At 34.4% G+C, this 12,706-nt stretch overlaps 2 protein-coding genes and 1 long non-coding RNA gene across 4 annotated transcripts; 2 read left to right on the top strand and 1 right to left on the bottom strand.

The window, feature by feature from the left end:
• The first annotated feature begins 207 nt into the window (after positions 1-207).
• LOC126674219 (anaphase-promoting complex subunit 1-like) lies at positions 208-3,458 on the top strand. Of its 2 annotated transcripts, XR_007639473.2 has the most exons (6): positions 210-506; positions 625-984; positions 1,098-1,161; positions 1,916-2,051; positions 2,635-2,956; positions 3,109-3,458. XR_007639473.2 is itself a non-coding variant. In XM_050368637.2 (5 exons), the coding sequence occupies exons 3-5, from the start codon at positions 1,159-1,161 to the stop codon at positions 2,952-2,954; spliced, it is 459 nt and encodes a 152-aa protein (XP_050224594.1). In that variant the 5' UTR covers positions 208-506; positions 625-984; positions 1,098-1,158; the 3' UTR covers positions 2,955-3,048. The 2 variants fall into 2 exon arrangements, 1 of the variants encoding a protein (XP_050224594.1); XM_050368637.2 differs by lacking the exon at positions 3,109-3,458 and having other exon boundaries at positions 208-506; positions 2,635-3,048.
• Positions 3,459-3,608: 150 nt separating this feature from the next.
• Positions 3,609-4,257, top strand: LOC126672379 (serine acetyltransferase 5-like). The gene is made up of 2 exons (XM_050366329.1): positions 3,609-3,614; positions 3,742-4,257. Exons 1-2 carry the CDS (start codon positions 3,609-3,611, stop codon positions 4,255-4,257), a joined length of 522 nt encoding a protein of 173 aa, XP_050222286.1.
• Positions 4,258-9,108: 4,851 nt separating this feature from the next.
• On the bottom strand, positions 9,109-12,132 carry LOC126674080 (uncharacterized). Its single transcript, XR_007639436.1, has 5 exons — positions 12,118-12,132; positions 11,974-12,018; positions 11,328-11,586; positions 9,311-9,826; positions 9,109-9,200 (listed from the first exon to the last, which is right to left on the bottom strand). It is a non-coding gene; the product is annotated as an uncharacterized LOC126674080 (long non-coding RNA).
• Between the last annotated feature and the right edge of the window lie 574 nt (positions 12,133-12,706).

Genomic DNA, 12,706 nt, shown 5'->3' with positions numbered 1-12,706 from the left:
CCATCCTTGGTTCGTTTTCTTTCTTCTATCCTCTGCTTTTGGGTTTGTATCTCCCGAGAATTCACTCCTCGGATTCTGCCTCAAGTCCTTCACTTACTAGGTTTGAAGCTGTTCTTCTGCTATTTACTCTTCTGAAGCTAAATCACGCGGCAGTCAGGCGATTCTTGTGCAAATTCATGATCTGCCTCAGCCCTTTCTTTATCGTATTCCTTGTACTAAGGTTAGTTCAATTTGGTTGTCGAGTATTAGTCCGTCTGTAGGAGTTTCCTTTCCTGCTCTTAAGCCTCAAATTACTGATAAGTCGACTAAACGTCCCATCATTGTTGGTGTTGTTCTTGATTGTTATTTTTTCGGGAGCTAGAAGAACTCTGTACCCATTCGGCAAATTCCTCAGTGTGCTCTCGTGGGTGCGTGGTAAATGTCCATGTATATCGCTCAGTTAGAGTTTTTTAACGGGCAAGCACCGGACCGTATGAATAGCTTCAGATGAAGTTCATATTGTGATGGTAAGCAATACTTCCATGTCTCTAAGTAAAATACTATAGCTGTTTCAACCCAAATGTAGTAGCGAGTAAGGGAAATGTATATGCTTAGGGATGACATGTGACATATTTCTTGTGTTAGGTTTGGAAGGCAGAGTTGGTATTAACTGATTTTTTGTTGCATAAGATGTTTACTTCGTCTGAATTTGATGGGATTAGTTCGTTAGAACCCGGTGCTGGAACTGTTATGTATCTTTAGTCTACATGTTGGTTAATTTATAGTAGAAGCTCTCACAGTACTTGGAGAGTTCAAGCCGTACGGCTTAACAGCTGAAGCTCTCGACGGCAAGCCTGAATATAACAATGTCGCCGCCGATACGTACGACTACTTCCTTTTTGACCCCGAAATTGTCCGAGACCAATGCAAACTCAACGATTCCGATATTTACGAGTCTCCTTTTAGTGATCAGTGTGATCATGAGCTCTTCATTTGAGGAAACACGTAAGCTACTCTGTGTAGTCTGTAGTGATTTGAATTTTATTTAGTTTGCTTAAAATTTAGAATTATTAAATGAGGGTTTTATTTTTATGATTTATTGTTGTCGGGTGTAACAGGATAATATGGTCGATTGGCTCGCGAGTTTTCAAGAGATTCACGTCTCTTTCTCCGGTTAAAATGGTAAATGCCTCCTATGTTACTTGCAACATGTGCATTATGCTTAATACTTTTATAATTAATGATATTGAGATTCTATTATAAATTGTTATATTAGGCGGCTGGTGTCTCCTGGGCGATACGTTTGATTTAGTTTTTGTGCATTATTCTTTTTAAAAGTGTTGAATTGAATTCTAGGTTTGATTTGGTTTTTAAAAAACTGACTCACATTTGGTAAATTTCAAGTCTTTTTTAGATTTTTTTTGGTGTAGTGAGTTTTTGGATTTAATTTGGATTTAAGGGTTTTTTGTTTTTGTTATGAGCAGTTCAACAGCAGCTTCACCACATGTTATCATCATCTTCTTCAGTTAAAAATGGTATTGATAAGAAGCATAATAGGTCTATATAAGATCTGAGTGATCCTACTTCTACTCTAAGGAACTTTGAGGATTCTAGGAAGAATTCCCTTCTTTATACTCATGTTATTGCCTTCACTTTTTATGAGCTCGAGACGATAACTAAGAGATTTCGTTCTGATTATATTCTGGGAGAGGGTGGGTTTGGGACTGTGTACAAAGGCTACATTGATGAGAATGTTAGGGTTGGTCTTAAGTCTCTTCCTATTACTGTCAAGATTTTGAACAAGGAGGGTCTTCAGGGCCATCTCGAATGGCTTGTATGTTGTCCCTTTGTCATTTTTAGCCATTTCTGTAAATTTTGGTTCATCGGTTAACTTAACTCTCTTGTTCTGACTATATGAATTGGGATGTTATTGCAGACGGAAGTCAACTTTCTGGGGCAACTTAGGCATCCTAATCTGGTTAAGTTGATTGGATATTGTTGCAAGGATGATCATAGATTACTTGTTTATGACTTCATGTTCAGAGGAAGCCTCGAGAATCACCTTTTTCAAAGTATGTTTTTTCTTTTCTTTCATCCTTCCTTTTGTCGTCTATTTGCTTTGCTCTTCATATATTGCCTTTGTTTGATGCAATTGGCATATCTTTATATTTGGACAAATTATGCATGTTTTTAATAATACAGGTAAAAGAAAGTCTACATGAATTTTTTTTTTTACAGAGGTTTTCACTCGTTCAAAGTATAGGATTTTTACTTCTGAAAGATGTGTCCTTTGCATTTGCTTTTCGTAATTTCCATAGCATAGCAATTGTTGCAAACTTTATCGCATTATAAACACTAGGATCGACGGTTTCCTTCTTGCATTCTAGATAATCTTTGCTGTCTCACCGGTCACCATACATTCCTTACAATTTCGTAAAGAAGAACATTAATTTTTTCTAGCTTTGCTACCCCCTAGCTCCACTGATATCTTGCAACAGTTATCTAAAGTAGTCTCAGTAATCACAATATTTTCTTAGATATTTATTATGAAATTTAAGATTCCATTGGAAGTTTTATTGGGCATATAACCTTGAGTTGTCCTGTTGCGATCTTCTCAATTTTATTTCTTTTCTTTTCTTTTTTAACTTTTACCAGGTGAATTAGTATCAATTCCCGTTCTCTGTACTATTACTTCAATGTGGCCTTTTCCATTTGGTTTGTTACTTCAGCCAGCAGCTGAAGGAAGTACATCAACCCAACCTACATTTTTATCAGCATGTCCTTTATCAGATACGCGTGATATTTTCCGCTCTCGGAAAGATATTGGTCAGAGTCCACGACACAATGTCACTTTTATGGCTATATTGTCCTCGCATCTGATTCTGAAGGATTTGCTGGAAGAGCCACAGGTATGTGTATGTTCAAAGAGCAAGAACTTCGGAACGAGACTTAAAAGGCTACCAAGAATCTTATAGAGGTAGCGTTTCAAGTTTGATTGTGTCCTTCTATTTCTAGCTAATTACATGTCTTTTCATATCTTATAGTTTTTTATAATTGAACCTTAAGTTTGCTATTCTGACTTATATATTCTGTGAGCTGATAAGCAAACAATTTTACTTGCTATGCTAGAAATTGGAGTTGGCTTGTTCCCAGATGTTGGATTTTTATATTTAGCTGCACATAGTCTCGGAGAAAGGATCAATTGGTATATTTCTTAAATTTTTCTACTCTGACTCATCATGTTATCATTTGTGAACCTGCTCTATGATTTGATTAGAGGAATTGATCTTTACTCAAACAATAAAAGTTGTCAAATTCATTCCTACCTTAAGGTGAAATGCATAAATTAGAACAGCCTTTTATGTTACACTCTTCTTTTTTGTCAGAGTTTGAAATTTTTTCCTGCTTGCTGGATTATCATTCTTCTTTACGAATTCATAGTATTGAGATTGTTGGTCTTTGAAATTTTATAATAACTATAGCACTAACTCTTCCTTTTTTTTTTTATAATATTGATCTTTTTTTTAATATTGATCTTAGAAGAATAGCAGGGATAATTTATCTTTGTATATAATGTTTATATTTTTGAAAAGTGAATAAAAACATGAATTATATAAAATAAAGAACATATGAAGGTATTAATATAAAACCATGAAGTGATTAAATTGTTGTGATTGAATTGAAGATATGTATTAGTTTAGGATTGTGATTGCTATAGTTGGCTCAACTATTTGTTTATTGTTTTTTATGGGTTTGAAGTAGGCTCATCGAGTTGCTCACAAGTTGTGGACTGAATGGCATAGGCAGCTCACTCTTGCTTTACACTCGCGAATAGCTGATGTTTTTGCTGTGGATATACATCCAGCTGCAAAGATAGGGAAGGGGATTTTGTTTGATCATGCAACTGGTGTTGTGATTGGTGAAACGCCAGTGATAGGGAATAATGTGTCGATTTTGCATCATGTCACACTTGGCGGAACAGGAAAGGCGTGTGGCGATCGACATCCGAAGATTGGAGACGGAGTATTGACTGGAGCTGGTGCGACAATTTTAGGCAATGTAAAGATTGGGGAAAGTGCAAAGATTTTTGCTGGCTCGGTTGTGCTGATTGATGTCCCCGCTAGAACTACGGCAGTTGGAAACCTGGCTAAGTTGGTGGGTGGAAAGGAAACACCTGCGAAGCATGAGGAATGTCCCGGAGAATCAATGGATCATACTTCTTTTATCTCAGAATGGTCAGATTATATTATTTTATGCGATATTTTATCTTATATCTAATGCTTTATACCAGTTTCATGGTTGTGCTTTGCCAAATTCTGCATTGTGATGAAGATGTTCTGGTAAAGATTTGTGTATCTACGCCTGTTTGTAATCTACCAATGAAACACATAAAAACTATTATCATTAAGCAATAAGCTGTCTTCGATTTGGTTCTTGCTGCGTATGAATTCTACATGATACCGTAATCTCATCAACTCTTTAAATTAAATCCATCTTTCATTTCTAATGTTCAAATTCAATTTATATTTTCTGTTATCCCTTTGATAGTAGTTGGATATGTTTTTTTTTCTTTTATAAAAAAAAACCGAATCAATTCTAATACTCTGTTAAATCTATGGATAGCTGATAGTTGTTTTATGCTTGACTGCTGCTATTGTTCATAATAAGTTTCTGAATGTTTATCCTAAATGTTTGTTTTATCCATCCGTTTTGGTTTATACTTATATATTTCAATGTGGTAATGTACGTGACAATTCTAACGTCCAGCTCGACAAGTTTGTCGCATAAATACTGTGGGCAAACAATATAGCTGTAGAGAGCAAATAGCAAATTATACACTTAAATGGCATACCTGTATGCAACATCTGCGATAGCAAAGGGACGCAGAATCAGCTCACTAAAGACTGCCCCTTTATGTGCCATCATATAGATGCGGTAACCTTATAACAGGATTCACAGCAATAAATGAAATAGAAATTGACCAATACACTTTAAAAATATGGGTCTACCCATACAATCTGTTGAAATATAAAAATTATGGTAAATTTTTTCGCTTTTTAGTTTTAGAGGCCGTTCTTTCTGCAGCTATCCTTTTATTTCTTCTTTCTTCCTTTTCCGCTTCACTTGGAAGTTCTCCAAAATCAACCCAAGCAATAGCATCTTTCGATATATAATTCATTATATTGTTGATTTTGTGACCCACTATCCATATCATAAATTTTAATCGAAGCTCTTGACTTGCAACCTAAAATAAAAAGTTAATTAATAATTTAACACACATAAATAGATTACATAAAAATTATAAGGAATATTACTTGTAATGTACGTACATTCTGCGCCGAGCATGGAGAAATAGCACAATTTATGTTCTTGCAGCTCGCATATTTTGAATGAAATAAAGTCCGCAATCATACCTATAATTTTAATAATGCATATCAATAACTATAACTATCATAATGTACTTAACAATAAATGTATATTTAAATTTTGGATACTTCAAAAATAAAAACATACCCATTATTTTGTTTTGGACAAGTTGTATTCACTGTGTTACCCGTCTGCTAGTATATTTATTTTCTTTCTTATTTTCACTTTCACCTTTCTCTTTCAAACTCAATATATGGTTAGATATTATAATCTCATTTTATTTGTCAAGTATAACTGTTGAGTTAGTATAACTATTTGAGATGAGCTTCTTGTATCAGATAAACCAAACTATATGTGCTTGTGTTGCCTTTTTCATATACTGTTTTGCCATTTTTAATGCAGATTCGTGCTGAAATTGCCAAAGACACAATGATTACTCCGAAAGAGGAAAAGTGAAAATCAGGCTACAAATGTTTTATATTAAAGAAATATATGAAAGCAAGATTGAATAATATAAAGGTTACATTTTGTGAGCAAGATCAGACATTTACATGCACATGTGGCTTGTTTGAAGAAAATGGGTGGCCGTGTTCACATATGTTTGCAGTGATGAAAATGTGTGATTTCAGTGCTATTCCTCCAACATTGCTGCAAAACCGGTGGTGCAAAAATGTTATACCAAATGGGGAGAGGCTGAATTCGACCATGCCTACATCCATGACAGCAATGAAGGACATCAGGTTTGGAACTTTACACGGAGAATGTCTCCAATTGTGCAGTGTTGCTTCAGAGTCGGAGGATCTTTATAAACAAGCTATGGTTGGTGTGTCAGTTTTTACAACCCGAATCATGCGGTCATCAACGTGGGAAGAGCAATCAATTTTGAATAAAAAACATCGCCCCTACAAACCAACTATAATGAATCCTAATGTTGTTCGCACAAAAGGATCTGAACCCGAGGGAAAAGGAAAAAAATTCGGTCAGCGACTTTGTGGCATATGTAGAACCGGGGCATAAAAGAAGTACATGTAAAAAGCTAGATGTGGGAGCAAGAACACAAAAAGATCACAACTCGAAGGATTCTATAATTGGAGAATTTGGATTATCAGACATTGAAGATCCTTTCCTAAATGAACTACCGCTATCTACCGATGATGATGATATATTTTGTTAGTTTGTGATTTTATATGGGTTCTTAAAGTGAATATTATAATTATGTGATTTTGAGTTTGGGTTTGGTATTCTTGACTTTTGTTAATAAGTTTATCTCATCAAATGTCTTTTTCAAATTTCTGTATTCTTGACTTTTATGTGTAAAATACATTTTTTTTAGTTAGCTTAATTAACTTGTTTTTAGTAGTTGTTAATTTTATTAGCCTGCTTCATGTCACACAGGGTCTGTAATTTTCCTATTTCGTGTCTTAATGTATGAACCTTAAATGGCATAAGCAGCTGAAGTCATTTACTGATCAAAATTATATGTTTGGCAGTCATGAGTTGGGGAATTTTTTTGGCCATGTATTGATAATCAAAATTATATGTTTGACACTCACATACAAATCAACCCATAAGTTCTCCAGAGCACTCATGTCATAATGATTTGCATAAATTACATGAGCTTCTGCAACTAAAGTTAGGTTAATTAAGGAGAGTTTTGTTGCTATCCTGTCGTGCACTTCGATTTCACGCATGCCGAGTCTCTTGCGGAGGCGCGTGATGCTGAACGGTGGTTTGATATGGCTCAAAGCTATCCTTCTTCTCGTAATCTCTTCTTTAAATCCCTAATTTGGTTTTATTTTTTTGAAAAACAAATGTAAACCTTGTGATTAGTTAAGATTGTAAAGGTGGCTTATTACACACAGAAGCAGCTCCTGCAATGGAGGTGCAAAAGAAAGGTACTATTATACTTGTAATTTTTGTTTGATGGAACTATTATACTTATAATTAATTGATGATTAAGCGTGTTTTTTTATTGATAAACACTATTAGTTAATTTATGTTTAATTCTGTGTGTATCTAGACTGTGAAAGAACTTATAGAGGGGTCTTTACCAACTTAAAAAATTTCCATCTGCATAAAGTTTCAAATAAACCACCTGCATTGCCTACAGGAAATTAATTTTAAAGATACTCTGGTACTTTAGGTGTTGTTAACTTTTATCTCGCATGTAAGAAACAGTGTGTTTGAGACTTGTGATGCTGTTATTTGAATGTATCGTTGTTCTTGCATGCTTTGTTTTAGCCCTGTATGTTTTCTATGCGCTCTTGTGATTGTTTGACAGAGGTAACAAACTGCTCTGACTCGGTTTGTGTTACACAAAAATTCCGGGAGTTACTTTATTGGAGCACCAATCAGCATATAATGCGACTTGAATGATACTGTTGAGTTTTAATCATGGTTTCCCTCTGTTTTTATTTAGTCTCTCTAAGATTTACCAATTTATGTTTCATTTTTTCTCAACCTGAAAAGCGCTAGCCTATGCAGTAAGCAGATGAAGATTTCTTTATGTAAGTTATTATCTACAATCACTTCTTATAGAATTTGAGTTGAATATTTCAGTTTGGCATTAGATTTCTACTGTTGTCGTTACTGTTAATTAAAGGTTGCTCATTTGTATGACAGGTAAAAATCTATCGCAAGACGGAATACTCCATATCTTATGGGATTCTCGAGCAGGTGAGTTTGAGTTTAACAGTATATTTTTGTGATTGAAATGTGAGACTTGTATTTTTCTCACCTACAAGGCTTAAAATTTTGCATTGCTATTCCTATTATCCTGCTCTATATTAAGTAACTTAATGTGTAATACAATTGTTCTTTGCGTACTGGTTGCTTACTGGTTCAAAATTACGGACAATTCTTGCATGGAGTTTTTGTTAGAGGGGTGAAGACCAGCTTTATGCAAGAAACTTTGCATTTGCCTCAGGATTTTATTAGTGCTATCAGTGCTTTCTTTGCATTTACCCTAGAAAAACCTAATATTTTAGGGTTAGTTTTAATTACGTAGTTAACTAACTAATTGATTAACTTGTTCTTAATTTTAATTTATTTATAATTAATCATGATTGAAATTTGATTATTTTATTTTATTGTTGTGCAGGATGCTTCCAAGGAGAGATATTGAGGTAGTTGTTTATAAAGGAATGCCCTTTTTGTTTAAAAGTGGCGATGATTCAAAAAGGAAAATGATGGCATACTTGGGTATTGCTGGTGGTAATGTAAATCTTATATAGGAGCTTATTTAACAATTTGATATTCATATTCAGTTAAAGTTGCTATTTAGGATTGTAGTTGAAGATAATACTAAATTTATTGTGAATGAATTTTGATGGTTAAATGAAGGGTTGGTTTTCTTGGTTTTATGCAAGAAACTTTCACAACTGGCCTATTTAGGGACACTATGATTTAATATTTTTACAAAAAGTATTATCATTCATGTTTGGGTTCAAGGAATAATATTATGGTAAACTACTATTTGATTGAGAAAGATTATTTCTTCTCAACATATTGGTACTACAAGTAAAGCTACAAACAACTGAAACAAGCCATTTCCAGAGATCATCAAAGTTCAACCTCTCAATAAAACCTATAAAATCAACAGCACTTAAATGTATGCCTAGTTTAGACTACAATAAGTGAAACACGATAATCATCAGACTGCGGAATCAACAAGAAGTGCAATATAATTTGGAGAGAAACCGGAGACAGAATTCCCAACTGTCTTAAGAACCGAGCATCAGTTGTCGAAGCCAAGATACTTTACATTTTGGTTACAAGCAGCATTCAGAGCCATATAAACTCACCTCAAGTTCAAAAGCCTTTTCATTACATTGAGCCATCAATCCAATAGCAGTCTGCAACAGGAACACAGTTTAAAGAATGAAGAAACTATTTTTGACTTAATATATAAATTGAAAAAAACAATAGCATGTTACGGAATAAAGTTGCGAGAAAATAATATTACCTGCTGCATTAACTCCAAGAACAGGAGGTGATGCATTAACTCCAAGAACAGGAGGTGATGCATTAACTCCAAGAACAGGAGGTGATGCATTAACTCCAAGAAGCCATCTACACCATTTTCCAAATCCTACACCATTTTCCAAATCCTAAAACGAACGGTAACGCTATACCTTTAAAACAATTACAAACTCTCAGAATCTCTTCTCGGTCGTGTATACTGAACAACTGCAGGAAAAGCAGAAATTTTGCCCGAAAAATCAGACCTTTCCTCCAGCTATTATCAAGGTTCTCTTTGTCGTCTTGGATTGGTTTCAACAGAGGGCGTTCCTCGAATTCATTGAGCATTTCAACAACACGATAAATTTTTTTAGCAAAGGATTCATCCATCACTTCTCTGCCATACAAAACACTAATGTCCTGAAGTAGAGACTTTGATTCAGGTATTCTCTTCATATGCATCAAGAAAAGTGCCAAGTTGCACTGCTTGTTATAATCAACCTCCAAAGCCAGAGCTTTCCTGCAAAGAAATGATTTTCAGTTAGTTAATAAAGATTGTAATTCAAATAATTTCTTTTGATTCTCTGAGATTTGAGTATTAAATAACTGTTGTTTCTATAATTATTTACTTTTAGACTTATAATAGAGTTTTATTTGTGTTAGAATTTAAATTAGAGTATGAGTTTTAAACTATCTACAATTCTTTTAAGATAACAACAAATAATTATCTCATTTAATTACCACCATTAACCAATATTTGACGATATATTCCATCGTTCATCTATTTAATCATTCGTTCTTCTATAAAATAACGTATCAAGCAAAACAAAAACTCCCAGATTAAAATGAAGAAAACCATAACACGCTCAGCCAGTATACTATATCTGCCTTTTGCCGTACGAGCAACTATTGCCGAAATCATCGCAACCTCATCATTGCCGGATTGGATTCAATTCAAGTCAACATGTCGCCTATTCAATCAAATAGCATTAGAGCAACACATTTTACAAAAGCTAGATCTAATGAGTTTACTCGACAAGAACTACTACTCCTACAAAGATGAAGGGGAAATTGAGCAGTTCTTCATCATGTGTGGTAAAGCTAACAATCCTATGGCATTATATTTTAATGGATGTCGACAATTTTTCAATAAAAAAAACCATGATGTGGCTGAAATTGAAAAGTCAGTTGAAGGAGGATTCGCTCCGAGTATTTACGCTCTAGGTGTTGCCTTGATTTCACTAAACAAACAAGAAGAAGGACTAAACTTATTGAAGAGAGCGTGGAAAAATAATAACGACAGAACTCCTTATTTCTCAAATATGATGTTGAGACGTGTTACTGCAAGTTCTAAATTTCCAGTATTTAACTTTCCCAAGGAGCTAATAGGAGCGTTTTGTCAAAATGTTGCTCACTCAAAAAAAGCTATTCAAAGCACTTCGCAAATATATTTTCTCACTGATTGTGTTGATTGTATGTTGTGTGAAATTGAACACAACCTACGCGATCTCATGTATGATTGATTTAATGGTCGACAGTTTGAATATTTTAAATTTAGCTGAATAAAATTATCTATGTTTTAGATGTTTCTTCTACTTTATATATTTATGAAATTCAGAGAATCGACTTACTGATATGGCTATGTAGCAAGCCCGCATATAATTCATTTTCTCCTAAGCCCTAAAAGATCTTTATTAACAAGTCACAGATGTACAACCACTGTTTATATATATACAAAAAAGGTTTATTCGCAGGTTATGGATAAACAGCCACTGCATATAATAGTCATCAACCTCTTGATAGTGTCCAACAGTTTTCCAAACTAGAACATTAACTATGTAATATACTAACTTATACTCATTAAAGACATCTATGATGATGGAAGTATTATGTTTTTATTGGATCACAGCCAGGACAATTTGCTGTAATAATTTTAGCATTATATCTACACATACAAATACTATAAACAGAATGTAAAGCAAATCAGCTTCCAGCACAAATTGTATCATCAAAATCCATACCTTACAGAAATCTTATAGAGACTTGGGATCCATGACCTCAATATCCCGAGCAAGGGTTAAATAGCCTTCATTTAGTTTAATGTTGTTGATAATATACTGCAATGCCTCTCTGTCCTCATCCTCTGAAGCATGAACAACATTTACATGGATTATAGTCGCAGTCGCAGCTGCAGCCACAACAGGACAGCAGCGCTAGAAACGACAGCTTGTTGAACGACAGCTACAACAGACCCACGAGAAATTGAAACAGGGTATTCCACTGCAGGCAACAATATTAATCGTCGCAAAGTTAAAATCAGGACACAGAAAAGCATTATAACATGGATAAACATAATCTTGTTGCATACAGTTTCTATGAGATCAAAATACTTATGTCACATGGAGACCACAATCATAACATGAATAGACATATTCTTAAGTTATAATCGCATCAACAATAGCTGAACTTTTCCCGTCTTAAATTAAAAATATGGTAAATAGAAAAGCTGTTCTCAAGCTAACATAAATTTGTCATATGAGCTCATTTTTTCCAGTTTGATTAGGAATAAGGCAATCAATCATTGAAATTTGAAGTTCATGTCATAGTAACTGCACTGATGGGCATAAAGATAAGAGCATATAAGACTAAGGGACAAGGAAACAGTACCACAACCACTTCCAAAATTGACAAGCCCTGCGATTTTTCCGATTTCTGCTCGAAGAAAATTAACAAAATTACAAAGGCTAATGGTCCACATTCAAGATTTATAGAAATTAGAAAACAAGAAAATATGAATAGTAATGTTCTCACCTTGGTATTAAAGGATTAGAATTCGCCAATACAAACTCACCGACCCTGCAAAATCAATACAGATAGCTTATTACAGAGGATCATGATTTCTATTTATCCAAAACTGCGATAGTGAATGGCACTACTCTAAACAAGAACAAGTATAAGCTATATGCAAGAAAAATACAAACGAAAATACTCTTTGCAACATTTGGATGCAGGCTGAAGAGTATAACAGTTAAGCTTTCTCAAAATCGATTTGATTCCTATTTCTCTAACTAACAACTCTCAAACTGAGACTCTAAGAATCATACTCTATTTTTGACACAAAAAAAAACCCTGACTATCCTAGTAGTAGTATCTTAGTTTTCTATTGGACCGTTACCATATAAATAGGGTAACATGACCTAAGAAAGGCCTTAATTCTTCATGAGGCTAGGCCTTGGTTTGTGCATAATGCACAGTAAAATCTACCCCACGCTGCAACTTCCAAATGACTACAGTAACTGCATTATTCTCCACCAGCTGACACTATTTTTACCAAAGTTAGCTTATTGCAGCAACCACCACCAAATCATGGACATTTCTGACATTACTGTTTTGCTAACAT

The sequence above is a fragment of the Mercurialis annua genome, linkage group LG3 (assembly GCF_937616625.2).
Source record: "Mercurialis annua linkage group LG3, ddMerAnnu1.2, whole genome shotgun sequence".
In the NCBI taxonomy this organism is placed as follows: Eukaryota; Viridiplantae; Streptophyta; class Magnoliopsida; order Malpighiales; family Euphorbiaceae; genus Mercurialis; species Mercurialis annua.
Note: the sequence above shows the minus strand (reverse complement) of the source record. Positions and strands in the feature narration are given on the sequence as shown.